Source organism: Eptatretus burgeri, chromosome 5 (genome assembly GCF_056783735.1).
Source record: "Eptatretus burgeri isolate ZD-2024b chromosome 5, Ebu_testis_v1, whole genome shotgun sequence".
In the NCBI taxonomy this organism is placed as follows: domain Eukaryota; kingdom Metazoa; phylum Chordata; class Myxini; order Myxiniformes; family Myxinidae; genus Eptatretus; species Eptatretus burgeri.
Genome location: NC_140965.1, coordinates 15,349,516 through 15,377,015, shown reverse-complemented (window position 1 = coordinate 15,377,015; position 27,500 = coordinate 15,349,516). Strand labels below are relative to the sequence as shown.

Sequence of the window (27,500 nt, the reverse complement as noted above, 5' to 3'; positions counted from 1 at the left end):
TATCATCATTTACAACAATCTTAATATTATAATTTAGGAATAGCTGATAGTGTGTGTGTGTGTGTGTGTGTGTGTGTGTGTGTGTGTGTGTGTGTGTGTGTGTGTGTGTGTGTGTGTGTGTGTGTGTGTGTGTGTGTGTGTGTGTGTGTGTGTGTGTGTGTGTGTGTGTGTGTGTGTGTGTGTGTGTGTGTGTGTGTGTGTGTGTGTGTGTGTAGAGGAAATGAGACAGCCATGTAGTATCGGGACCAAGAGAACTTGGCGGTGAACTATATAGCAGAGAACTTGGCGAGCTGCTCCGGATGCCTGATGGTGTCAGAGACACGAAGGATGTTCATGGAGAATGTGCTGATCTTTCGTGTTGAACTCTCGGGGAATTTATACAGCGTGTGCTGCGTCTCATGTGCATGTTCCAGTTACCCAGCCAGAGAGGAGGATGGTCACGAACTTCATTAACTGGAAGCTCTTTCTGCAACGGATATCCAGCTGGCACAGCCACATAATTGGTGACATGGTCCAACCCGGTGGCCATGATGTTGGGTCGACGTCGAAGACCAACGGTCTCTATTTCCGTATAAAGGGCAATGTTCAATGAACGCTAGCGACGTGCAGAGGACGTTAAACCAGCTGGAACTGATACACTGTTTGTACCAGATAATACCGGAGATATGACGTCACACTTAAAGCTCTTGTCGCTATGGTTTCGAATTTACCATCACGTTGTGCAGTTCGAGGGTGTGGAGGTATGGATGGCATGATGACGTGAACATCATGTTTTAATATTGTTTTATATTCTTGACAGTCGACATGTTAATTATGTAGCTCAATTAACAAGGTGCACCTCCTCTAAATTTTAAAATAAACAGAACATTATGGCCAAATTCCCTGTTAATGAGGGATCATTAACGTCCCGAACATAATTGGGGATGACACAGCCAAGTGTGGCGTGCTCCGTAATGCAGCCCCCCACCAGTGCTGGTAGCCCAAGATGGAGGATTGGGATTGGAAGTAAAAGAAGAGTAGGGTTCGGGGGAGTGAAGAGAGCGGCGGAGAATGTGCGGACGGACGTACTTGAGCGTGACATGAAGATGGTGGGACCGCGGTGTGGGATATTGGGAGACGCCATGATGCTCTTTCTCCATACATGACATCTTGATTCGACCAAAGAGGTTTCCTGGCAAGGGTTATGATCATGGACGGGTCGTCACTCTTCAAGGTCCACCAAATAATCATGCTGGCACACAGGACGGCCTGCTTAACGTCCATTTGAGGGGCGGCACACACACACACACACACACACACACACACACACACACACACACACACACACACACACACACACACACACACACACACACACACACACACACATACACACACACACACACACACACACACACACACACACACACACACACACACACACACATACACATACACATACACATACACATACACATACACAAAAACATACACATACACATACACATACACATACATACACACACATACACACACATACACATACACACACATATACACACACACACACACACACACACACACACACACACACACACACACACATACACACACACGAGATAGCCCAGAGGGGAGTGTGTGTGAACTCCGATAATAATGAACATGTCTCTTCGTTGCCTCCGCATGTGCAGCAAGAAGGGGTAGGGTGATCTTAAACGTCGTCCATTTTGTGGACCAAACACGTACGCTTTGATCCATCCACATATTACGTACGCAAAAAGACAGCGAAGACAAAAACAGCTTCATGGGGACGCTTTGTGAATCGCGATGAGCCTCAGCTTCATCAACAATGAAACGATCGGTAATATTATGACGTCATGAATATTTTGAAATGCATCATTAAAAAAAAAGAGGGAACAAAAGATGAGGAGTTGATTTACATTTTACAAACGACTCGAAACGAAGATTCTGCATAAAACGGACAAATGAGGGGTTTTTTTGCTTTTCGGGGGCCGCGCTTATTATCCTCGGAGCCAGGGAGTGTAAAAAGCGTGTTCCGGGACGGCTTTCCCGCCCGACGTTCGGAGGGAGGGCTCCGATGAAGAGGGAGGGAGGAGGAGGGGAGGTGCTTGGAAGGGAGGAGGGGAGGTGTTTGGGCGGGTTCGGTCCCAGACCGCCTTTTGCTCCTCTCAAACTCGTCTTTGTGTGCGCGGAGCCGGGCTCTGGGACCGCCTCGAACCGAGCACCTCGTCGTCTTGTCCACGGTGAGTACTCGGCGTCCGGTGTCCACGAGGATTCCCCCCCCCCCCCCCATCGGAGGGGACGCTCAGCAAACCGAGTGCAGTGCGTGTGTGCCCAGCACTCATCACACACACACACAGCACGGAATCGTGACGAACGAGGAATTGGCGAACGTTCGAGTGTTTCACTTTCACTGATCTTAAACTTTCCAAACTTTCATCAATCCTCCGTGTTTGTGGTCTTTGTGACCGTTTCTGCCGCGCGTGCCCGAGCCCGGAGGATGGCCTACTTAAAACTGTCGCTTGAAACTTCCCGCTTATTATCATTATTATTATTATTATTATTATTATCAACCTTTACCTTTCGGCGTGCCGGCTGTGCACGGTGTTTACACCGCATAACGTGCCGGGGCGGTGCGGCACATCCCTGCACATCACACGGACGTGCGGTCCCGGCTCGGCTCGGGGGGACCGTCGGTCGTCACGAGAACGGACTGATTTCGGATGACTGGGATTAAAGGTTAAAGGGCTTGATAACAGTTATATATTAACGGCCGGGGTCGGGCTGCGTTTCGAGTACAAAGTACTTGGATCGAGGACGACGCTTTTGTGTGCTCACACGGGTCCAGCTCACGGCTCGCTTTGTCTGATAAAACAGGTCCAGCTCACGGCTCGCTTTGTCTGATGAAACAGGTCCAGCTCACGGCTCGCTTTGTCTGATGAAACGGGTCTAGCTCTCGGCTCGTTTTGTCTGATGAAACGGGTCCAGCTCTCGGCTCGTTTTGTCTGATGAAACGGGTCTAGCTCTCGGCTCGTTTTGTCTGATGAAACGGGTTCAGCTCTTGGCTCGTTTTGTCTGATGAAACGGGTCCAGCTCACGGCACGCTTTGTTTGGTAAAATACGTAGGAAGGGATAGACCGGAAAGGCAAAGAAAGAAAAGTGAACCTTTTGGCAGTCCTGGGTGGGGTGGGGTCAGTAAGGAAGAGAAGTGGGCTTAAGGTGGGGTTGGAAGAGGAGGAGAATGAGTTGGGGGGGGGCATCGAAGGGGGGGAAGGTAAGGAAAGGGAAAATTGATGGAGGTTTTGAAACACTTTGAGGTTATAGACACCGCAGGCATGCATGTCCGTGGACAGAAGTGTTTTGGACAAGCAAATGAGTCCTGCACGGATCTTATCACAAATGAAGTGTCTCCATTGGCTTTGAAAAGAAACATCGATTTGCTTCCTCGGGTTTATCGATCCATCTTCCGCATCTCTGGCATCCAGGACACAAAGGGGGCATCAGGCAGATGACACAGCCTTTTGTATCTGCTCCAGATCTACAATCTACCATTATAGCTTATCTTTGGAGAAGTACAGGCCAAAGTCCCAGCCCTCCCCCCCCCCCCCGTGACTCTTCCTTAAAAAAAAAGAAAAAAAAATATAAATAATGCCGTGCGGGGACCCCCTGGATGGAGTTGGCCAAATTGACCGATTTCTGGCCTTGTCATGAACCGGCCTCTCTCTCCTGCCCCTTCCACCACTTCCGACAATTTTCTTTCTCAAGGAAAGGAAACTTTGTTTGTTATTGTCGGTTTGTTAATCGCTTTATGCTTCTGCTGGAAACTGAACAATAGTGCATTTAAGCCGGCTATCCTGTGCACTGTACTTGCTCTTCATATTCAGTGGCTGAGCACCTATCCCGTGGAAAGGCACTCATCATTGATGCGTCACATGCTCAGATTTGCATTATTGGTTTCATTCTCACCATTCGCATTATAAAGGATTGGTTTTACCATTACCAGGCCTGAGCCATCTTATAGCCCCATCAGTCAGGCATTTTGCTCTAAAGACCCGCTATTTTGAAATATTAAGGGTTGTTTAACAAGCTCAAGCAGAAGGCGTAGTCAGGTAAATGTAGTTGCTTGATGTGTTTTGGATATTTTTTTTTTCAATTTTAAGGACTCTCTCAAGTTAAACATTTTCCTTGGGTTCAGAACTTTCTCACATTAAGGACTTTCTCAAATTTTAGTCTTTGCAGAGTTGAATACTTAGTTACATTGAATGAGCATGTTGCCAAGATGAAGACTTTACCAAGTTGTGGACTTCGCCAGGTTGAGGAATTAGCCAATTTGATGTTGAGGGTTTTTCCAGTTAAAGACGTTGCCAGATTGAGAAGTTGTTTTCAGAACGTTGTTGGGATGAGCATGTTTTCAGGATGAGGATATTTTTGGATTGAGGATGTTGCCGGATTGAAGACATTGAAGAATTGAGGATGTTGACAAGTTAAGGACGTTGCTAGATTGAAGATGTTTCCAGATTGAAGATGTTACCAAGTTAAGGACATTGCCAGATTGAAGATATTGCTGGATTGAAGATGTTGCCACATTGAAGATTTTGCCAAGTTGAGGACATTGCTCAATTGATGATATTGTCGTATTGAGAGCATTGTAAAATTGAGGATATTTTCAGATTGAGGATGTTACCAAGTTAAGGACATTATTGCTGGATTGAATATGTTGCCTGATTGAGGATGTTTCCTGGTTGAGGACATTGCTCAATTGATAATATTGTCATATTGAGGGTGTTGTCAGATTGAGGGTGTTGTCAGATTGAGGGCATTGTCAAATTGAGGATATTTTCAGATTGAGGATGTTACCAAGTTAAGGACATTATTGCTGGATTGAATATGTTGCCTGATTGAGGATGTTTCCTAGTTGAGGACATTGCTCAATTGATAATATTGTCATATTGAGGGTGTTGTCAGATTGAGGGTGTTGTCAGATTGAGGATATTTTCAGATTGTGAATATTTTCAGATTGAGGATATTTTCAGATAGATGGCATTGTCAGATAGATGACATTGGCAGATTGATGATATTGTCGTATTGATGATATTGTCGTATTGAGGGTATTGTCAGATTGAGGATATTTTCAGATTGAGGATATTGTCAGATTGATGGCATTGTCAGATTGATGGCATTGTCAGATTGATGATATTGTCAGATTGAGGGTATTGTCAGATTGAGGGTATTGTCAGATTGAGGGTATTGTCAGATTGAGGATATTGTCAGATTGAAGATATTGTCAGATTGAGGGTATTGTCAGATTGAGGATATTGTCAGATTGATAGCATTGTCAGATTGAGGGTATGTCAGATTGAGGGTATGTCAGATTGAGGTATTGTCGTATTGAGGATATTGTCGGATTGATGATATTGTCGTATTGAGGATATTGTCGTATTGAGGATATTGTCGGATTGAGGATATTGTCAGGTTGAGGAAATTGTCAGATTGATGGCATTGTCAGATTGATGATATTGTCAGATTGATGATATTGTCGGATTGAGGGTATGTCAGATTGAGGGTACTGTCGTATTGAGGATATTGCCAGATTGATGGCATTGTCGGATTGAGGGTATTGTCAAATTGAGGATGTTACCAAGTTGAAGATATTGCTGGATTGAAGATGTTGCCTGATTGAGGATGTTGCCAAGTTGAGGACATTGCTCAATTGATGATATTGTCATATTGAGGGCATTGTCACATTGAGGATATTTTCACATTGAGGATATTTTCAGATTGATGGCATTGTCAGATTGATGGCATTGTCAGATTGATGACATTGTCAGATTGAAGGGTGTTGTCAGATTGAGGATATTTTCAGATTGATGGCATTGTCAGATTGATGGCATTGTCGGATTGATGGCATTGTCGGATTGAGGGTATGTCAGATTGAGGGTATTGTCGTATTGAGGATATTGCCAGATTTATGATATTGTCGGATTGAGGGTATTGTCAGATTGAGGGTATTGTCAAATTGAGGATTTTTTCAGATTGAGGATGTTACCAAGTTAAGGACATTATTGGCAGATTAAAGATATTGCTGGATTGAAGATGTTGCCTGATTGAGGATGTTGCCAAGTTGAGGACATTGCTCAATTGATGATATTGTCATATTGATGGCATTGTCAGATTGAGGGTGTTGCCAGATTGAGGGTGTTGCCAGATTGAGGGTGTTGCCAGATTGAGGGTGTTGCCAGATTGAGCGTGTTGCCAGATTGAGGGTGTTGCCAGATTGAGAGTGTTGCCAGATTGAGAGTGTTGCCAGATTGAGGATATTTTCAGATTGAGGATATTTTCAGATTGAGGATATTTTCAGATTGAGGATATTTTCAGATTGAGGATATTTTCAGATAGATGGCATTGTCAAATTGAGGATATTTTCAGATAGATGGCATTGTTAGATTGATGATATTGTCAGGTTGATGATATTGTTGCGAATTCGCGCCCGCAGGCGTGCGGACAGCCACGTAACTCGAATCGCGGCACGTCGCCCACCGGACGGACAATTCTGTCGTGACCCTCTCGGACCAACGCCGGGAGCTAGTTATGGGTGGGCCTTTCGACCTCACCACGATCGTGCCAATCGGCCACCCGCGTAGGATAGGGTTGTTCACCAAACTCGACCTACCTAAGTACCCACGCGGATGGTAAACTGGGCGATCGTACCTCGCCGCAGGTCGACTCCGGACACGAGCCGCTTGGACGGCCCGTTCCGTACTATCGAGATAACCGAGCAGTGTTAGCTTCGACCTCGACGGTTCAGATTATTTACCGGGCGTTTTGCACCCACTACAAACCCTTTACGTGAAGCAGGATGGAGATTCAATTAGAGAAAAGAAGCGAAATGGGAAAACAGTTCACACAATGCACATTTATTTCCTGGCACACGGAAAGCACGTATATACAGCCATACAGTCAAAATGCACATAAAGCAACCAAAACAATAAAAGCAAAAACGACGCAGAGTTAATACCGACTACGCGCACACACAGCAACACTTGTACAGTTTTACTTCACAGATGGTGCCAACACACATTTACACAAAATCAAAGGAAAGAAGCCACCCTCATAGACAAGGAGGCAGACAGGCCTGTAGGCCAAATGTGCGCGGGACCTAGAGGAGCGGCCAGGTCTGCGAGACCGGGGGGGGGGGGGGTCCCACCCGCGTCCTCGTGACGCGTTGGCGGGCGAGCCACAAATGTGGCCGCGCGGCTGTGCCCCGACTCCGTGCTTCTTGGCGAGTTTCATTGGCACGACGTTTGGGGTGGGGTCGGAACGGGGCCCCCTTTTGCACTATCTCAGCGCGGGGGAAAGGGAGATTGTTGATGCCCTGGGGAGGGGAGTGGCTGGCTGGCTTGGGTCCCACGACGAGACGAGCGATCCCCCACACCGTAACCTCGTCGCCGACCGCCGTCCTTCTCGCCTCGGACCCGAACTCCCACCAACGCAACGCAACGCGTCCCCAACAGCCACTTCTCGACGACCCTCTTCAGGCAACTCCAGAACTCGACTCTTCCTGCAACTCTTCTCAGTTCCGCACTCTCCTCACCCGACCGACTCGACTCTGCCACTCTCCTTAATTCGCCTTGCGCTCGCCTTTTTTATAGGCAGCAGAAGAAGCGTATATGAAAATTTTAGGATCAGAACGCGATTGGAGGCGGGGCCACGCCGCCCCCCCCCCCGGTCAGCCATTGGTCGGGCAAAAATGGGCGTGAACCTCTCCTGATCCTAAAATTTGCATATACGAACTTCACATAGACACGCTTGGAGGCGGAGCCAAGCCGCCCCACGCTCGCTAATTGGACAGAGGACAAAAAACGCGTGTAGCGTTTTTGATCCGAATTTTCCCCTCGGAAAGGCTGCTATTCGTGTTCGCGGCTCAGTGCGTTCGGCACCAATCGCCGAACGGGCCCGAGACAGCCCGACGTTCAGTGTTCACTGGTGGTGCGGTTGTTGGTTGTGAAGGTGAGAGGTGAAGGTGGTGGAGGGTTTTCGGTGGTGGTTTGATGGTTATGGTGCCGTTTGGGAATGGCGATGATGTGGGAGCGTAGATGGTGGCGGTGGCGTGGTTGTTGTGTGATGGCGGTTGAGACGTGGTTGGTTCAAAATAAAGATAGAACAGAAAAAATGGCTAACTCAAAGCGTCGCAGCCCGGATGAATCACATAAATTCCCTCTATACAACGGGTTTGGGCTAACTACACATGTACTTAGAGATATCTCACCTGAGGGCCCTTCATGGTGTAATGCAAATTTCCACAGCCGTAACAATATTGTCAGATTGAGAATATTGTCGTATTGAGGGTGTTGTCAGATTGAAGGGTGTTGTCAGATTGAAGGGTGTTGTCAGATTGAGGATATTGTCAGATTGAAGGGTGTTGTCAGATTGAGGATATTGTCAGATTGATGGTATTGTCAGATTGATGGCATTGTCAGATTAATGATATTGTCGGATTGAGGGTATTATGAAATTGAGGATATTTTCAGATTGAGGACATCGTCATATTGAGGATATTTTCAGATTGATGATATTGTCATATTAAGGATGTTACCAGACTGATGATATTGTCAGATTGATGATATTGTCATATTAAGGATGTTACCAGACTGATGATATTGTCAGATTGATGATATTGTCATATTAAGGATGTTACCAGACTGATGACATTGTCAGATTGAGGACATTGCCAGATTGATGATATTACCGGAATGAGGACATTGGCAGATTGAGGATATTGGCAGATTGAGGACATTGTCATCTATACTAATAAAAGGCTGTGTGTGCGTGCGTGCGTGTGTGCGTGTCAGTGTGTTTTCCCCATAACTCCGAAACAATAAAACCTAACAGCCTGAAACTTAGCATGCATACTAAGAAAACTCCAAGGAAGTGCAAGAGTGAAAATTGGGTGTTTGGGTTAATTAAAACACCCCTTTTGAAGATAATTAATGCATTATTTAATTACATCCTTCATCTGGCGATCGTCAGCCACCTTGCTCTCTGGTTCTTAAGGTGTTTCCTAGGTAACCTCGCTGGGGTCTGAAGCCACCCTGTTTTTGGCCTGCTCAACCATGCCTTGACTTGGAACAGGCCGCAATGATTTCTGAATGATAAAGTTTTGTTTTCACTTTCCTCACTCGTATCGAATGCCTGTTCATCATTGCTACGAATCACTGTATACATCGCTTTTGTAAGTACTATAGTTTTCAATTTAGGAGCTTGGAGCAATTACATGCATTATATGATACGATTTCCCACGATCTACTCTCTCACGGACTATTTAAACTATATCATCGAAATATTATTTCGGTTTTGAGGATCGGATATCATCCGGACTAAAAAAGTGTCAAAATCTGTTGTGAAATCTGATAATTTAAAGAAATAACGAGTCTCATAACTAAGCTGATATACATATTTACTTTAAGCAAGCAAGGCAATGTTCCCTCCTTCTATGTAAACAATCCCATGTCATATTGATGATATACATACACAAAAAATGTGAAATTCCACAAAGCATTAAACTTATCTTTTTCGACTGTTTGGAGAATTGTATTGAGTGAACAAAACAATTTAGGAACGTAACAAAATGAACCAGCTTCATTGAGCTATATCATTTAAAGCAATTCACTGCTTGAGGATATTCACTGCTATCCATAGTGTCTGCCACATCTGTGTCTATATTTTCGGAGGTTTGTTGAGGTGCTCTACAGTAAATCAAAGCAAATCTGGTTAAAAAATTTTTTTTAATGGACGTTTTAAATATGAATGTAACGTTTGCGCAGACTCCGAACCAATGTACCACGTGACACGTGCACAGATGAGCAGGCAAGATGGTGGATAGTCTGCAATGTCTATTTCATGGAACCAGCTTCATTGAGCTATTTGATTCCATGCATTCACTACTTGACCTCCCGTCCTGTCCCCCAGAGGGACTGCCTATCAATGGCGTCTGCCAGATCTATGTCTATATTTTCGGATGTTTCGCGATGTGATCAACAGGGAATCAAAGCAAATCTGGTAAAAAAAAAAAAAACAGACATTTAAAAAAAGTTATGTTTGCACAGACCTCAAACTGATGTAACTCCTCCTGTATCTCTATCTCTATCTCTCTCTTTATCCCATCCTTGCTCTACCCCCTCCCAAGACAGCGCAGTACCCTGCTCCCACATCTCCTCTCTCACTCTCCCCTCACCTCTCTCTCTGTCTCTGGACATATCCAGAGGGTGGTTATATCTGGACAGTGTTTGTCTCTGGACGTGTCCTGGCAGTGTTTATGTCTGGACAGAAGTTTGTCTCCGGACGTGTCTGAGCGGTGTTTGTCTCCTGCCAACTTGGCTCCGGACGCGTCCGGGCGGTGTTTGTTTCCTGACGCGTCCGGGCGGTGTTTGTCTCCGGATGCGTCCGAGCGATATTTATGTCTGGACAGGAGTTTGTCTCCAGACTTGTCTGGACAGGAGTTTGTCTCCTGGCTGTGTTTATAGTATGAGCGGTAGAAAATGGATTTCAGACATTATTTTGTTTCAATCTTCACTGTTATTACCTCTGCCACTAAAGGTGAAGGCGGTTATGTTTTCATCCCTCTCTGTCTGTCTGTCTGTCTGTCTGTCTGTGCAGGATATCTCAAAAAGTTGTTTACGGATCTGGATGAAATTTGGTAGGCAGGTTGGGTGTGTGGCAAGGACGAACTGACTACATTTTGGTAATCAGGATCCGACAATGAGAATTTTAAAGTGATTCTTCACCATTGAGAGATGCGGCCAAAAACGATATTATGCAACATGATATTACAAAAATGTATTGGGCCCGATATGTTCTCATAGATCAGCCATTATTTGGTGGTGGTATGTATGCTACCAAGTGCCCTTCTACTTCTATGCAGAATCATTTTGATGAGACGCTATGATATCATAATTAAAGCTCCACCACAGGTCTGCCTTCCCTTCCTCTCAATTTAAACTGTCTTCCCTTCCCCAACTTCTCCTCGCTCCCCCTCCCAACTTTCTCCTTTCCCCTCCACCTCTTCACACTCCCCGCTCTCTCTCTCCCCCGCCCTCTCTATCTCTACCCCCCTCTTTTTCTCCCTCCCTCCTTTAGTATTACTGTCAGCGAAACGACAGGTGATATTTGCTGGTATTCAATGTATTGTCAGATTGATGATATTGTCATGTTGATGACATTATCTGATTGATGATATTGTCAAATTGGCGATATTGTGAGATTGAGGATATTGTCATTTTGAGGACATGATCAGACTGATGTTATTATCAGATTGAGGACATTGTCATTTTGAGGATATTGTCATATTGAGGATATTGCCAGATTGATGATATTGTCAGATTGATGATATTGTCAGATTGATGATATTGTCAGATTGATGATGTTATCAGATTGAGGACATTGTCATATTAATAACAATTACCTCATTTTGAGGTTATTGTCATGTTGATGAAATTGTCGAAATGATATTGTCATATTGAGAACATTGTCATTTTGAGGATATTGTTATATTGAGGATATTATCAGATTGAGGACATTGCCAGAATGATGACATTGTCATATTGAGGATATTGCCAGATTGATGATGTTTCCAGGCTGAGGACATTGCCAGATTGAGGATGTTGCCAGGTTGAGGACATTGCCAGATTGAGGATGTTGCTAGGTTGAGGACATTGCCAGATTGAGAATGTTGCCAGGTTGAGGATGTTGCCAGGTTGAGGACATTGCCAGATTGAGGATGTTGCCAGGTTGAGGACATTGTCAAATTTATGATATTGTCCATCCATCCATGAGGACCATACTCAGTGCAGAGCGTTGGTGCTGCCTAAGCAGTCTCCTTGGCTATTGGACACAATCACCACTCTGACAAAGTATACCAGCATAAGACAGCATAAGAGCATAAGACCATATACCAGACAAAGTATACCAGTTACATTCATTTTGCTGACCTCGGAAGGATGACAGGTCGAGTTAACCCCACCTGTATTAAAATTCAACAGCTGAGCAGGGTTTGAACTCTGGACCCTCGGATCCCAATCCCACCACTCTAACCATTAAGCCAACACCAGGCATGTCATATTGATGATATTGTCAAATTCATGATGTTGCCATATTGAGGAAATTGTGAGATTAATGACTTTGTCACATTGATGATATTGTCACATTGATAATATTGTCGTATTGAGCACATTGTCAGATTGAGAATGTTGTCAGATTGAGGATGTTACGGTTTTTGTCAGGTTGAGGACATTGTCAGGTTGAGGACATTGCCAGATGATAGAGATCAGATGACCTGAGTTGTTGATGTGATTTGATGTACCATACTCTGTGTTACAAAGCATTGGTTCCACTGGAAGAGTTGGTTATCCAGGGGTCATCCCTCCCAGAAGTAGTTAGAGTAGGAATTTATTTTCCCAGGGTGCCAGTGATAGCTCACCTATCATGGGATATTTACCATCCACAAACTAATGCCGACAGATGGACGTCCAGTTTAATGTCCATCCGAGGGACGGCACACACACTGATGAATCATCCTGCCTGTGAAACACCAGGATGACAGTTTATAGCTGGGTCAGGATTCTAACCCAGGCTAAAAGGCTTGCAGGCAAGTGTGCCTACCTCTTGAGTGTAGGCCATCCTGTCAGCCTGTAGATTTGATGACCTGATCCCAATATGTACTGAATATCTTCTTACTTTCAGAATTTGAGTTACATTTTACCCTTTCTATTAGAGATGGCACAGTAGATGGTGGAAGTGTATCAAGTTGTCTCCATTTACTCAAGCCTGATGTTGGCCTCACAGTTAAGGTGGCTGCTTTAAGATTTTTTTGGTCTTGAGTTCATGCCCTTGTCATGACATTGAATTACTCCAGGTGGGTTTACTCAGCCTGTCATCTTTTTGAGATCGGTAAAATGAGTACCAGCTTACTGGTAACGGGGGCACTGCATCAGCCACACAGCCACACAGCAACAGGCTGCATATGAATAAATAAATAAATATCTGTTCTCTCCATAAAGTTTTTTTTTATTTCTGACAAGGAGTGAGCACAGTGCTGTGGATACTAGTTGTAGCCAAACTTTGACACGTGCCGAACGTTGTGCCACAATTGATTTATTACTTTGAAAAGACTTTGAGTCTTCAATTGCACATCTAACGTGATTGCAGTTGCTTGCAGGGCAAAATGTAAAATATTTTTCACATATCTTTAGGTAACTCAAGACGCCCGAAGTTCGTTTGTTTAAGCTTGGGTTCCAGTTCAAGATCCGCCGCAATTCCTGAAACTTCAAACACCTCGTGATTATGTTCTTTGTGGGATGAGATGTTCATGAGAACGATGTGCGTATAAATTGTCTCCTCGAAGAGGTCACAGAATGACAGGTGGTGGAAATGAACGTTTCAAAACAGAGCGAGCACATTCATCTTGTGGAGAAACAACATGCAGGAATGTCCAAGTTTCCACAACTCTCCACTTTATTTTTTTTTTCCCTCTTAACTCATCTCTATTCACCTTCATCCGACTACTCGCCACCTCGTTTACTCATGTTTCTTTATCACATTTGTTTGAGAGAAAAAAAAAAAACAACCAAAAAGTAGTTTTTAAAAAAATTTGATAAAATTTACTTTATCTACCATCCCTCTTTTATGCTATCCCTTACTGCTTTACCCAAACATCTGTGTCTCATTATCGACGTCTCTTCCTCTCCTGTTTGATGGATGAACTGTGTCTGCCATGTCACTATTAATATCACAGCTGCTGTGACTAATACATGTACATGTCCACATCACACACGCACACGCACACACGCACACGCTCCCACATACATACACATACACACAGGCTACACATGCACACAAAGAGTTAGTGACATTGATTTGATACCGATTAAAAATCAAACAAGACTACATTTTACAATGCAGAGACTCGCTGGGACATATGGATGACCGTAGATCTGAAAAAAAGACATACGTACATGTTGTAGTACAGGGTGTCCATAAAGTCCTTGTGCAATTTTGAGCTCCTATAACTGTTGATGTACACATGATGGAAGGAAACTATAAACGGTTCATGAAAGCATAATTCATCAAGATTCTACTCGATTAAGTTCAAATTTTAAAACTTCAACATAACCGCCATCTTTCACAATACATCGTTCAATCCCATTTTACAGCTTGTTGAAACATTCTCCGGTTGCTGCTGAGTAACTCGACGGATTGCACGTGCGATCATCGTCCTAAGTTCATCCAAAGGATGTGGTTTTGATGAGTAAACACCAATTTTACATTGCCCCATAAAATGTAGTCCAATGGGGACAGGTCAGGTGAACGAGGTGACTGAGCAATTGGTCCACGTCGACCGATCCACTTGTCTGGGAAGACATAATTTGAAAGATTTAATTTGAAGACATGAAAGATTTAATCATCTTCGTTTGGGAACCAAATGCGGTAATTGTGGTGTTTGATTTCACCACAAGTGGAGAAGTTGCCTCACCAGAAAATGTCAACTCGTCAAGAAACCCAGGAGAATTGTGGATTTAACAACAGCAATAATAAAACCATTAACATTAACAAAACGTGATGAATTTTGCTTTCAAACGCCATTTGTCGTTTGTTTCTGTCTTGTGTCCATAAAAGGGTATAAAAGCTCAAAGTTGCACAAGGACTTTATGGACGCCCTGTATCTCACAATGTCGACGGACGTACAGAATACATTAGCCCGTCGCTTCCCTTTTTTAACTGGTGAGACTAATAATGAGTCTGATTTTTAAATCTGCATATTCCTTTCTGTCCTAATACTTTTGGTAATGCAATATACGAGGTACAGACTTATTCATGGGAAAAATCATACTATTGCAAAAGTTTTTTCCTAATCATACTCACCAAATGGATTATACATCATAACTACACTGTCAAAGCAACAGAAACATTTCTCTCATAGTTTGATCATCTTTGACTATCTACATATTATGTAAGCAAAAATGGCACAGTCTAATGAGCTTTCCTTTCTCCCTTAATATGCCCATACATCCTCCTTCCTTCCCCTCCTGTTGCTCCCAATTCCTTTTGTTTCCCTCTTCCTCATACTTGACGCCTTTTCCTCATCTCTTCCCTTTATTTTATGTCATTTTTTCTTCTCAACATGACTCTTCCTGCTCCCCAACTACCCCCTCTGACCCCACCCTTGCGTACAGAATACGTAATTGATTCTTACAAAACAATTCCTTTGAAGTATATATTTTGGTAATCCTATGTTTATTTGGGAATCTTGTGTTCCTTTTGAAATCCTATACTCCTTTTGGATCCGATGCCTCTTTTGGAATTCCATAATTGTTTGGGAATAAGTGCTCCTTTTGAAATCCCACTTACCTTTTAGAACCCCATGCTCCTTTTGGATTCTCATATTCTTTTGGGAGTCTTGTGTGTCTATTGCAATCCCACTTTCCCTTTGGAATCCCATTTACCTTTTGAAATCCCACATACTTTTTGCAATCCCACTTACCTTTTAGAACCCCATGTTCCATATGGATTCTCATACTCTTTTGGGAGTCTCAAGTTTCATTTGGAATCCCTCTTATCTTTTGGAATCCCAACTACCTTTTTCAATCCCACTTACCTTTTGAAATTCCACTTTCATTTTGGAATCCCATATACCTTTTGGAATCCCATATACCTTTTGGAATCCCACTTACCCTTTGGAATCCCACTTTCCTTTTGAAATCCTACTTACCTTTTGAAATCCCATTTACCTTTTGAAATCCCACTTTCCTTTTGAAATCCGACTTTCCTTTTGGAATCCCACTTACCTTTTGGAATCCCACATACCTTTTGGAATCCCACTTACCTTTTGAAATCCCACCTACCTTTTGGAATCCCACCTACCTTTTGAAATCCCACCTACCTTTTGAAATCCCACCTACCTTTTGAAATCCCACTTACCTTTTGAAATCCCACTTACCTTTTGAAATCCCACTTACCTTTTGAAATCCCACTTACCTTTTGAAACCCCATTTACCTTTTGGAATCTCACCCACCTTTTGGAATCACATTTACTCTACCTTGTGGAATCCCATGATGCTCCTTTTGCATTATCCTGCTCTTTTGGGAATCTCACGTTGCTTTTGGAACCTCATACATTTTGTAACCTCTTTTGGAACCTTGCAACATCAGTGGTTGAAATCAGCTATATTAATTTAACTAACAATGGTGAATCCAGCAAAAAAATTCCACAGGTACAGCATGGGCTGTGATTGTAACTTCCATTGTGGCTTCGTCCGCACCCGTACAAAATCAATGACATTCTGTGTATTTCAAGTTGTACTTCTTCAAATGTCCACAACACCTTCAAACTCTTCCTTCGCACTCATCCTGTATAGGCCACTTGTTAAAGGACAATCCATTATTGATAAATTGGCTGGCCTCTGTATCATTGTGCTGCAATACATCTTTGGAGTCTGCAGATCTAACTTTGACCTGCTGTTTCACCCTCTCTGCCTGTAATTCAGAGAGAATTTGAAATTTCCATTTAAGGCCCGTTTTTCATGAAAAAAAAAATCCTCTTGGGCCTTCCATCCATCACCAAACACAGCAGAGCCTAAGATAAATAAAAAGTAAAATTACACACTGTGGGCCCATGGTGAATCCCAGAATAAAATATCCAGCCCTTTGGAGTTTCTCTCGATCGCATCACCCACGAGGCGGTCACAGGCTTCGTTATCCGTCATATCTGGAGAAATTTCAATGCCGCCATGTCATGCTCTTGAGATTGGCCATGCATAGGCTTTGTGAAGGAGCAAAGGTTGAAGCAACCAACACACCTGATATTTGTTTTTCCTTCCAGATTGCACTTGTGTTTCTATGTAAACAAACTGCTGACGCAATAATTTGTGTTCAGTACAAAGCTGTCGGTAAGATGGTTTCATTATGTACTTGATATGATGTAAAGGGCAAAGTACAGTTTTTGAGGACTATTGAATACATGAACATATATAAGGATGATTAAACGATATAACTCATTCAGCCCACAAAATAAATGATGCACATCTGTCGGCACTATTCACTTTTTAAATGCTTACTGGAACACATTCTTCTATCATGAAGTTGAGTGAATCCATCATTCACTCTCGGACCCAGTACGTCTGCCATGAAACTGTGTTCCTGACTTGGACAGGCAAGCTTAGGCCTGTTTGTTATTCCATTTTTCAGCATTTCGCTCATTGTGCTTGGATCCCATGAGCACATAGCTTACACTGTTCATTGGTCAATATTTACTCTGCGCTCGTGAAGCGAAATGTGGGGTGAAGCGATTGGTTGACTTTGTTTGTCTGTCTGAAAATGTCGTTTTATGATTGAGAAAGAACTTGATTTCAATTAAATGTTTTATTCCGAACACGAATTGGAAAACGAACCTGTAGTTTTGCAGTACTTTGGCTCGGAATTCGTCCCGATCGTGCCCGCGCAGAGAGGAGCAAAATAATTATTTTACTCTGCCTGTCTGGAAGTCAAACAAAATTGGAAATAATTAACAAGAACAAGAACAAGAAACTTACTGTTTTTAAGGATGTCATAAAGGACACAAACAAAGGGCATGAAAAACTGATGTAACGCATTAAGTAAGGAAGGTGGTGTAAAAGATGCTGCATCGACGGTGGTAAACTTCCGAAGAATTGTTTTTTTCTAAAACCTTCAAAATATTAATTTTATTTCAACTGAATTGTACTTGAACACCAAAGAACACAAATCGTCTTTGTGGCACTTTCAAAGCCCTACCGTTTAGCAGTACTTGGATAAAAATCACAGCACTTGGTGGCAATCACCGCTCACCTTCACTCTTTCATTCCTCTTTTTTCCTGCCTTGGGAATAAACTCCCACACTCTCTTTAATCCCATTCTTCCCTCCAGTTCTTCAGAACACCTGTTCACAACCACCTCTTATCTTCCCCCATCCAAACCCACGATCTTTTCTACCCCCGTTAATCCACCCCAAACCCACCTCCTTCAAATTCCCTGCCCTGTCGGGAATTCCCTGTCATGTAAGGACCTGAAAGTCCCTGTAGTGTCCATCTTGTATTCCCCGTGTTCCCCGCCCCATCCCTCTCCCTACCACAGATCTCCTAATGTCTCTGTTGCCCACTGTTTTGTCCTTCCCTCTCCCACCACTCTTGTCTCTTGTCCCCCTTGTTGTGCGTTGTGTGTCAGCTCTCGTACGAGCCTCGACAAGGTATGCAAAAAAAAATATATATATATGTATATATATATATATATACATATATACATATTGTTGCGGTCTTCGCGCCCGCCGGCGTGCGACGGCCACGTAACTCGAATCGCGGCACGTCGCCCACCGGACGGACAATCCAGTCGTGACCCTCTCGGACTAACGCCGGGAACCAGTCACGGGTGGACCTTTCGGTCTCACCGCGATCGAGCCAATCAGCCCCCGCGTGGGATAGGGTTGCTCGCCAAATTCGAACTACCTAAGTACCCACGCGGAGGGTAGACCGGGCGATCGCACCTCGCCGCAGGTCGACTTCGGACACGGGCCACTTAAGCGACCCGTTCCGTACTATCAGAATAACCGAGCGGTGTTATCGTCGACCTCGACGGTTCGATTAATTATCGGGCGTACTCAGCCCACTACCAACCCTTTACGTGAAGCAAGATGGGGATTCAATGGGGGAAAAGACGAAGCGAAGCGGGAGACAGTTCAACAATAAAGCACATTTATTCGCGACGAACGGAAAGCACACAAATACAATTCCACCAAATGCACACAAAAAAAGAAAACACAATTCCATTTACACAAAAAGCAAACATAAAAGTGAAAACACAGTGCAGAGCTAATTCCGACTACCGAGCACACGGCAACACTTACACAATTCTACTTCACAGACGGCGCCGACAACACATACCCAAAACCAAGGAAAAGAAATACCCTCAAGAATGAGGTAGGCCTGGGGCCGAGACCTGGTCGGGCCTACCCGTCTGGTGATGAGACGCGGAGCGGCGATGGCCCCGCAACCCGCGGGCCTCGTGGACAGTGCCTGGCAGGGGGTGGGAACGGGGCCCCCTTGGTCGCACTATCTCAGCGCGGGGGGAAACAGGAGGGGGTTGCTGATGCTCGGGGTATAGAGGATCTTTATTATGTGCGCGACGAGCGTCTCCACCTCGGCCAGGTCGCGCTGCCGGCCTCCCAGGGGTGCAGCTCCCTGCACGACGCGAGCACCCCCTCGTCCGCCCTCGCCGCCTCTCCACAGCTCGTCCCCTCCGTTCCGACTTCAACGCACACGACGAGCAGCTCCACCGCCCGCGAAGTCTTGACTCTCTGTTCCGACTCCTTCGCCTCGTTCCGACCTTTACTACTCGCTCCGACTTTTACGACTCCTTTGACTGACGAACACCGTCCTTTTATCCCCCCGTAACTTCGCCTTTGACCCCCTCCCTTTGACCTTTCACCTCGCTCCCCATTGGCCCGAGAAAAAGTGGGCGTGAAGGCTTTTTGATCCACAAATTTGCATATATCGATCGCCCTGGGGGCGGGGCCAATTCGCCCCTCGCTCACCGATTGGACGGCAAAAAGTGGGCGTGTGTCGTTTTCGATCCGTTTTTGAAGCAGAAAATCCGTGGTTTTGTACACGCTGTTCCACGTGCGCTCTGCATGAGTCCAGCATCGGTGCCCATGAGTGGCGCGAGATGACGGTGATGCGATGGTGGCGAGTTGTGACGGTAAAGGTCGTGGCGGTTGTGGTGAAGCGGTGGTTGTGGTCGGTGGTTGATGTTGTGGTTGTGATCATGGCGGTTGGTCCAAAATAAAGATAGTAAAAGAAAAACGGCTATCCTGAAGAGTCGCAGCACGTATAAATGACATGTATTCCCACTAGACAACGGGTTTGGGCCTAACTACACATGCACTTACCGAGATACCTCACCTAAGGGACCTGAATGGTGGTTTGCGAATCTGGTAACCACAACACTACCCCCTTCCCTTTTTACAGACTCGTCCCGAGTCGTCAAATTTTCGTGTGCCATCATGTGTAGTTTTCCCCTAGTACACTTTACCTACGGATCCCTGAGTGCGACATTCATGGTATTCGTGTCCCCAAAATAAATAACCTGAGGGCTGCGTAACTATCTAAACAAACTCACTCATACGGACGACTTAAATAAAATTGCCGGCGCTAAGACATACATGCCGGGGGCGCACTCATATGTACAGTACATCTTAACCTTAACTTACAAATTTTACACTAAACCATGGCCCAGGATCACTGAACTCTGCAAAAGAAAAGCAGTTAGCAGGGAGCCAGGCTGCCCACATGCAGTCTCTGGCTCAAACAATGCAGGTGACAGGGAACGTGGCTGGCTGCTCACACGCAGTCCAAGGCCTTCCCTTTTGAACTGAACGCAGTGAACCACAACGGTGCATGGGCTGCACAAACGCAGTCTCCGTGCCAGCTCAAGTGGCACACGCAATGAACACAACGAATGGATGGATGAATGGATGGACCGAATGCAGTGAACCACAACGGTGCATGGGCTGCACAAATGCAGTCTCCGTGCCAGCTCAAGTGGCACACGCAACGAGCACAACGAATGGATGGATGAACACAAACACGGTGCACGGGCCGCCACTGCAGGCCCATGTTGTAGCTGCCAACAGGGCAGTTCTCGCAGCTTGCAAACTGTTGCTTTCTGATCCTGGCGCACATGGAAATGAACAGGGGGGGGGGGGCAAAGCAAAAATTGAACGGGGCTGGTGAACGTGGGCAGTGGGCATGGCATGGCAAAGGTGCAGGCAACACAGCCCGCAGAAGAAGGCCGCTGCAGGCAAACACAGCCGGCAGATGAACTGGCCGGCACAGGCCTCGAAGAAAAACAGCCAGCAGATGAACTGGCCGGCACAGGCCTCGAAGAAAAACAGCCAGCAGATGAACTGGCCGGCACAGGCCTTGCAGCACACAGCTGCCGATGAACTTGGCCGGCCTCCGCCCTGAAGCAAAACACGGCCAGCCGATGAAGTTGGCCAGCCTTTGCCGTTCAGTGGAGGTTGGTGGAGGGAGTGCGGTGGTGCTGGCCACTTGGAAGGCGGGCTCGGACCTACCTACCTGTCTCCCTCCCAACCTATCGCCTTTGCCTGTCACTGTACATACCCACTCCCTTAATTTGTGAAAAACCAATTTAGCCCCCTTAATTTTTTTGTTTTTTTTTATTTTTACTTCCCCACTATAAATCGTCCCCTAACCCCCTTTATCGTCCTTGTTCGGCTAACCTATTCTGTCACCTAGCCTACTCCCAACCCCTACGTTCCCTTCCCGGAGGGGAATAAGGGAGAGCTAACGTCCTGTGTCGAAGCCCAACGAAGCCTCAGAATGGCCTCCCCAGAGTTCGGCGATCTAACCCAAAGTGGGTCCAGCGGCCCACAATGAGAGCGAGGGGATGGATGGTGCGGAGGGGTACATCTCCTAATCTACCCTAACCATTTAACTGCTAAACTACCCCGGGGCTTTCAACAAGCGCCTCTCGCTTAAACTATTGGTTCTATAAACCCAGATTCCCGTCGCCTGTGTTGGTGTCCTCACAGTTTCGGGCCTCGCCCCCCAATTTTCTCTCCGTGCCCTCACACGGTCTCCTGGCTGGGACACGTGGCTCCCTTTGGCAGGCATGACCCTCTGCCGATTCTCCCGCTATGGCACCCCCGGGCACTACACTGCCTCCGAGCCTACCAGCTCCCTAACACCGGGGAGTGCCCCCCATGGCACCTCCCCTGAAACGCACACGTGGCAGGCCGGCCTCCCGGGCCCCTTTCCGAGGGTCACCCGTGCCCACAACACTGCCCACGCGGCTAATGGCGCCCCGGGCCCCCGCACCAAGCAGGCGCACCCGTGCCCACTACTCTATCCCGGCCCCCCATGGGCCCATGGCCTACCGCGGCCGACTAGCCTGGTGCCCGGGGTACCCACTCAGCGATACTCACCTTTCGCAGCCACGCTCCCAAGCCCGTCAACAGGGCTCCTGCACCCCTCCAAATGGGTCTCGAGCCTACTTTCCCACCAACAACAAAACGACCTCCATTTTTCAATTTGACTAACCCAGCTAACTCACTCTACTCTGACCCCGGGGTCCCTTGGGCGGGAGTCACTCCTCCCCCCAATCACTCATCGCACCATGCATTCCCCATTCACTCCACACACACACAGACCCGCTGGCCTCACTCACTCAGCATGTACACGTACTCACCTCACAACCCACAACTCTTCAACACACACACACCGCTGAACTCTGCCATCCTTCTAACTACATCCCCTAACTAACTCGTGCTCCCACGTCATCCCTTAAACTACAGCACGTTCCCTTTTAACCTACGTAGCTAAACTACGTCCCCACTACACATTCACTGTCTGTCACTGTTCTCAAATAATTCATTTTATTTCCCAACCTAAATCTGGCTACAATCCCTCTACCTAATCCATTCCACGGACTCCATGAGGACTTACCCCTGCCCCATGAAGTCGGTCTAACTAAGCTAACCCTTCCCCCTAACTAGTTTTCATCCTGTGCCCAGGTAAGGGGGTCTTTCACCCCTTGCCCAGGAATCCTGTACACCCGAAAGTGAGGCTTGCTTTTTTTTTTTTTTTTCATGCGCAGCACCTGCGCGGCAACTCAGAGCTCGCGCACTTTACACCTGCCCGTGACGTCATGCAGCTGCACGTGTTCCTCGTCCCTCCTTGGACGGGACCATCCGGCAGAGATACCCCTCCTGCCGGATTCCAACCCCACGTGCAGCCATGGCGTCACCGTGCGCATAAAAAAAAAACATAAGCCCCACGTTTCGAGGGGTTCCCCAGGCGAACGCATGTGCTTTGCCCGTTGGAGCTTAACACACACGATCGCGTGGAGAACCCGTCGGTCCAAATCCGTTTACCTGCCTAAACTTTGTCCGTCCGCGGGATCGGCAAATCCACCGCGTGCGTTTCCGGACCGGGACTTCACTCTCGCAAGCGAGCACGTGGCGGTCTCGTGCGTTGCACAGCACGAACCGCGTGCTCACTGCTGGGTGAACCCGGCACGGTCCTCGAAACAGCTACAGCCGCTACCCGGCTTTCTTTCTTCTGTCGCCGTCTCCGTCGCCATTCAACCCACGCACACCTGCGTGTTACGACGCACACAGTCCACACCATTAAACTCACACCGGGAGACGCGGCTGCGTGCTCCCGCATGCCAACCGACATCTCCCTCACATACCGCTCTCTCACACACACGGTCTCCCTTGCACTCGGCCGTTCACTCACGCGTGCCTCACTACTCACACAACCCATACTATTTACACACGCGGGGGCACTCACCCGCGGTGCCTCATCCACACTGGCCGTTTCACTCACACACACGGCCTCACTCACACACGGTGCCTCATCCACACACCGTCCCTCACTCACACACGCGGGGGCACTCACCCGCGGTGCCTCACTCATACTGGCCGTTTCACTCACACACCATGTACTCACCTCACACGGTGCCTCATCCACACACGGCGTGCTGGGAAGCACGTACTCCGGCACCATCGCCACCACACCACTCACACACGGGGTCGCTTCCACACACGGGGACGCACTCACACCTTGCACCACACACACAGGGACAACCACACTGGGGATTTGTGTCCCCACAAGGGTCTCCGGGGCCTCCATACCCCCCAAGCTCTCCGTGCACCTGTCCACAGCACTCGTCCCCTCAACCACGCAAAGCACGACCGAACTCACCTGGTCGTGACTCGCCTCAAGGGGGCATACTCCCTCCCCTCGTTCCTGGAGGAGGCCATCCCGCTGCTCACACCGGGTCCCTGCACGCTCCGCGAGCTCACCCCCATTATCCTCCACTACCTCCGTGTGTGTGTGTGCGTCACTTACCCCGTCCTCACCGTGCAGTCTCTCCTCTGTCGTTCCCTTCCCGGCTACCGTCACTGCCAACTCTTCACCCTTTACCTCCCTTGTCTCAACTATTATTATTTCCTTTGTCGTCACCTCGTGTCTCGTCTCACACGTTTTGGTCTCCCCATTTAATTTTTCCCTTTCGGTCATCGTCACGACCCTCGCCCAACACGTTCCACGAATTATTTTTTCACCCGCCTCCACCGCGGGCCTGTCAGCCGTTGCACCCCCACCCAGCTCGTTTGCTCCCACACGTGAAGTCGCCATTCCCAGCTCCCTGGTCACGGCCTTCATGCCCGCCTGCAGGCATCGGCCCATGTTCTGCGTCTCACCCCGCAGCTCTTTCATTTCTTCCCTCATTTGCTGTGTATTCGCATCCATCGTCGTTTTCACTTCATTCATTTCGTTTTTCATTTCATTTGTGTTTGCATCCATTTTTTCGATCATTTTCGCAATCATCTTTTCGTTCATTGCCGCCAGCATGGCGCATAGCTGGGCCATGTTGGATGCACTCAGCTGAGCCGTTTCGGCAAGGGTTGGGGAAGGGTTTTGGTGGAGAGGGGGGGGGGAGGTGTCATACACCGCGGCCGCTGCCGCACCCACCTCGGGCCCTGGGTTCAGTTGGGCGAGTCCGTGTTCCTGCACAATCAACATTTCCTGCTCGGGGATTCCATCCTGGACCATGGACTCTACATTATTACACATATACATTTCTAATACCCCCGGCTCCCGCTCGCCTTGAGACGCCATCTTGCTTCTCGTGAAGGGTTAATTTAACTCGCTCGTAATTTGGAGGGAATCGGGGGTCGCTTCTCTCACCCCTGGACCGATTCCCGTGAATTTAGCCGGAGACAGGACAGCCCATTTTCCTGTTCTCCGATACCAGTGCCGCGAGGAGGGCGATGAATTTGTATCCCACTTCTGACACCAGTGTTGCGGTCTTCGCGCCCGCCGGCGTGCGACGGCCACGTAACTCGAATCGCGGCACGTCGCCCACCGGACGGACAATCCAGTCGTGACCCTCTCGGACTAACGCCGGGAACCAGTCACGGGTGGACCTTTCGGTCTCACCGCGATCGAGCCAATCAGCCCCCGCGTGGGATAGGGTTGCTCGCCAAATTCGAACTACCTAAGTACCCACGCGGAGGGTAGACCGGGCGATCGCACCTCGCCGCAGGTCGACTTCGGACACGGGCCACTTAAGCGACCCGTTCCGTACTATCAGAATAACCGAGCGGTGTTATCGTCGACCTCGACGGTTCGATTAATTATCGGGCGTACTCAGCCCACTACCAACCCTTTACGTGAAGCAAGATGGGGATTCAATGGGGGAAAAGACGAAGCGAAGCGGGAGACAGTTCAACAATAAAGCACATTTATTCGCGACGAACGGAAAGCACACAAATACAATTCCACCAAATGCACACAAAAAAAAGAAAACACAATTCCATTTACACAAAAAGCAAACATAAAAGTGAAAACACAGTGCAGAGCTAATTCCGACTACCGAGCACACGGCAACACTTACACAATTCTACTTCACAGACGGCGCCGACAACACATACCCAAAACCAAGGAAAAGAAATACCCTCAAGAATGAGGTAGGCCTGGGGCCGAGACCTGGTCGGGCCTACCCGTCTGGTGATGAGATGCGGAGCGGCGATGGCCCCGCAACCCGCGGGCCTCGTGGACAGTGCCTGGCAGGGGGGTGGGAACGGGGCCCCCTTGGTCGCACTATCTCAGCGCGGGGGGAAACAGGAGGGGGTTGCTGATGCTCGGGGTATAGAGGATCTTTATTATGTGCGCGACGAGCGTCTCCACCTCGGCCAGGTCGCGCTGCCGGCCTCCCAGGGGTGCAGCTCCCTCCACGACGCGAGCACCCCCTCGTCCGCCCTCGCCGCCTCTCCACAGCTCGTCCCCTCCGTTCCGACTTTAACGCACACGACGAGCAGCTCCACCGCCCGCGAAGTCTTGACTCTCTGTTCCGACTCCTTCGCCTCGTTCCGACCTTTACTACTCGCTCCGACTTTTACGACTCCTTTGACTGACAAACACCGTCCTTTTATCCCCCCGTAACTTCGCCTTTGACCCCCTCCCTTTGACCTTTCACCTCGCTCCCCATTGGCCCGAGAAAAAGTGGGCGTGAAGGCTTTTTGATCCACAAATTTGCATATATCGATCGCCCTGGGGGCGGGGCCAATTCGCCCCTCGCTCACCGATTGGACGGCAAAAAGTGGGCGTGTGTCGTTTTCGATCCGTTTTTGAAGCAGAAAATCCGTGGTTTTGTACACGCTGTTCCACGTGCGCTCTGCATGAGTCCAGCATCGGTGCCCATGAGTGGCGCGAGATGACGGTGATGCGATGGTGGCGAGTTGTGACGGTAAAGGTCGTGGCGGTTGTGGTGAAGCGGTGGTTGTGGTCGGTGGTTGATGTTGTGGTTGTGATCATGGCGGTTGGTCCAAAATAAAGATAGTAAAAGAAAAACGGCTATCCTGAAGAGTCGCAGCACGTATAAATGACATGTATTCCCACTAGACAACGGGTTTGGGCCTAACTACACATGCACTTACCGAGATACCTCACCTAAGGGACCTGAATGGTGGTTTGCGAATCTGGTAACCACAACAATATATACATATATACATATATATATATATATATATATACATATATATATATATATACATATATATATATATATATATATACACATATATATATATATACATATATATATATATATATATATATATATATATATATATATATACATATATATATATATATACATATATATATATATATACATATATATATATATATATATATATATATATACATATATATATATATACATATATATATATATACATATATACATATATATAAATATATATATATATATTTATATATATATATATATATATATATATATATATATATATATATATATATATATATACATATACACATATACATATACATATATATTACAGCATTTTACATCATCTCGACAAATCAAATTTTCCGCTCGTAGATCCTGCCCACATCCTTATTTTCTCAAGACTGCGCAGGGTAATGCGTTCTATGAACTCTCTGGTCTACTAATGTCCTTGTCCTGCATATAATTTATGTACAAGCTCTTGCATTAGCCTTCGATAATTGTTTAAAGGAATTTAAAGTAAAAAAAATTAAGTCCTGCTGTGTGAAGTCCGAAGAGTGGGTTTGGTGCAGCAAAGGGAACGACGTTTCCTCCGTGGTTTGTAAGAAATCTCATGAGGTGTGCATGGATACCTGGCGCTGCCACATCTATCTATAATTCCAGCAGTGTGTGTGTGTGTGTGTGTGTGTGTGTGTGTGTGTGTGTGTGTGTGTGTGTGTGTGTGTGTGTGTGTGTGTGTGTGTGTGTGTGTGTGTGACCGCTGTTTCTCGACAACCATTGGTCCGATCTAATTGAAACTTGCCAGGTATATTGCTGGGGACCTGAGGATGTGCCTTTTCAAGGTTTGATATTAATCGGACAAGTGCTTCCCAAGTTATGGCCAT

The 27,500-nt window shown here is 46.7% G+C and overlaps 1 protein-coding gene across 2 annotated transcripts in view; it reads left to right on the top strand.

Moving 5' to 3' along the window:
- The first annotated feature begins 2,071 nt into the window (after positions 1–2,071).
- LOC147025906 (uncharacterized) overlaps positions 2,072–27,500 on the top strand; it is a 129,096-nt gene continuing 103,667 nt past the window's right edge. For both annotated transcript variants that reach the window (XM_085880806.1, XM_085880805.1), the window contains exon 1: positions 2,072–2,243. In XM_085880806.1, coding sequence (XP_085736932.1) covers positions 2,078–2,243 — 166 coding nt within the window. In that variant the 5' untranslated portion in view covers positions 2,072–2,077. The remainder of the gene's footprint in view (positions 2,244–27,500) is intronic.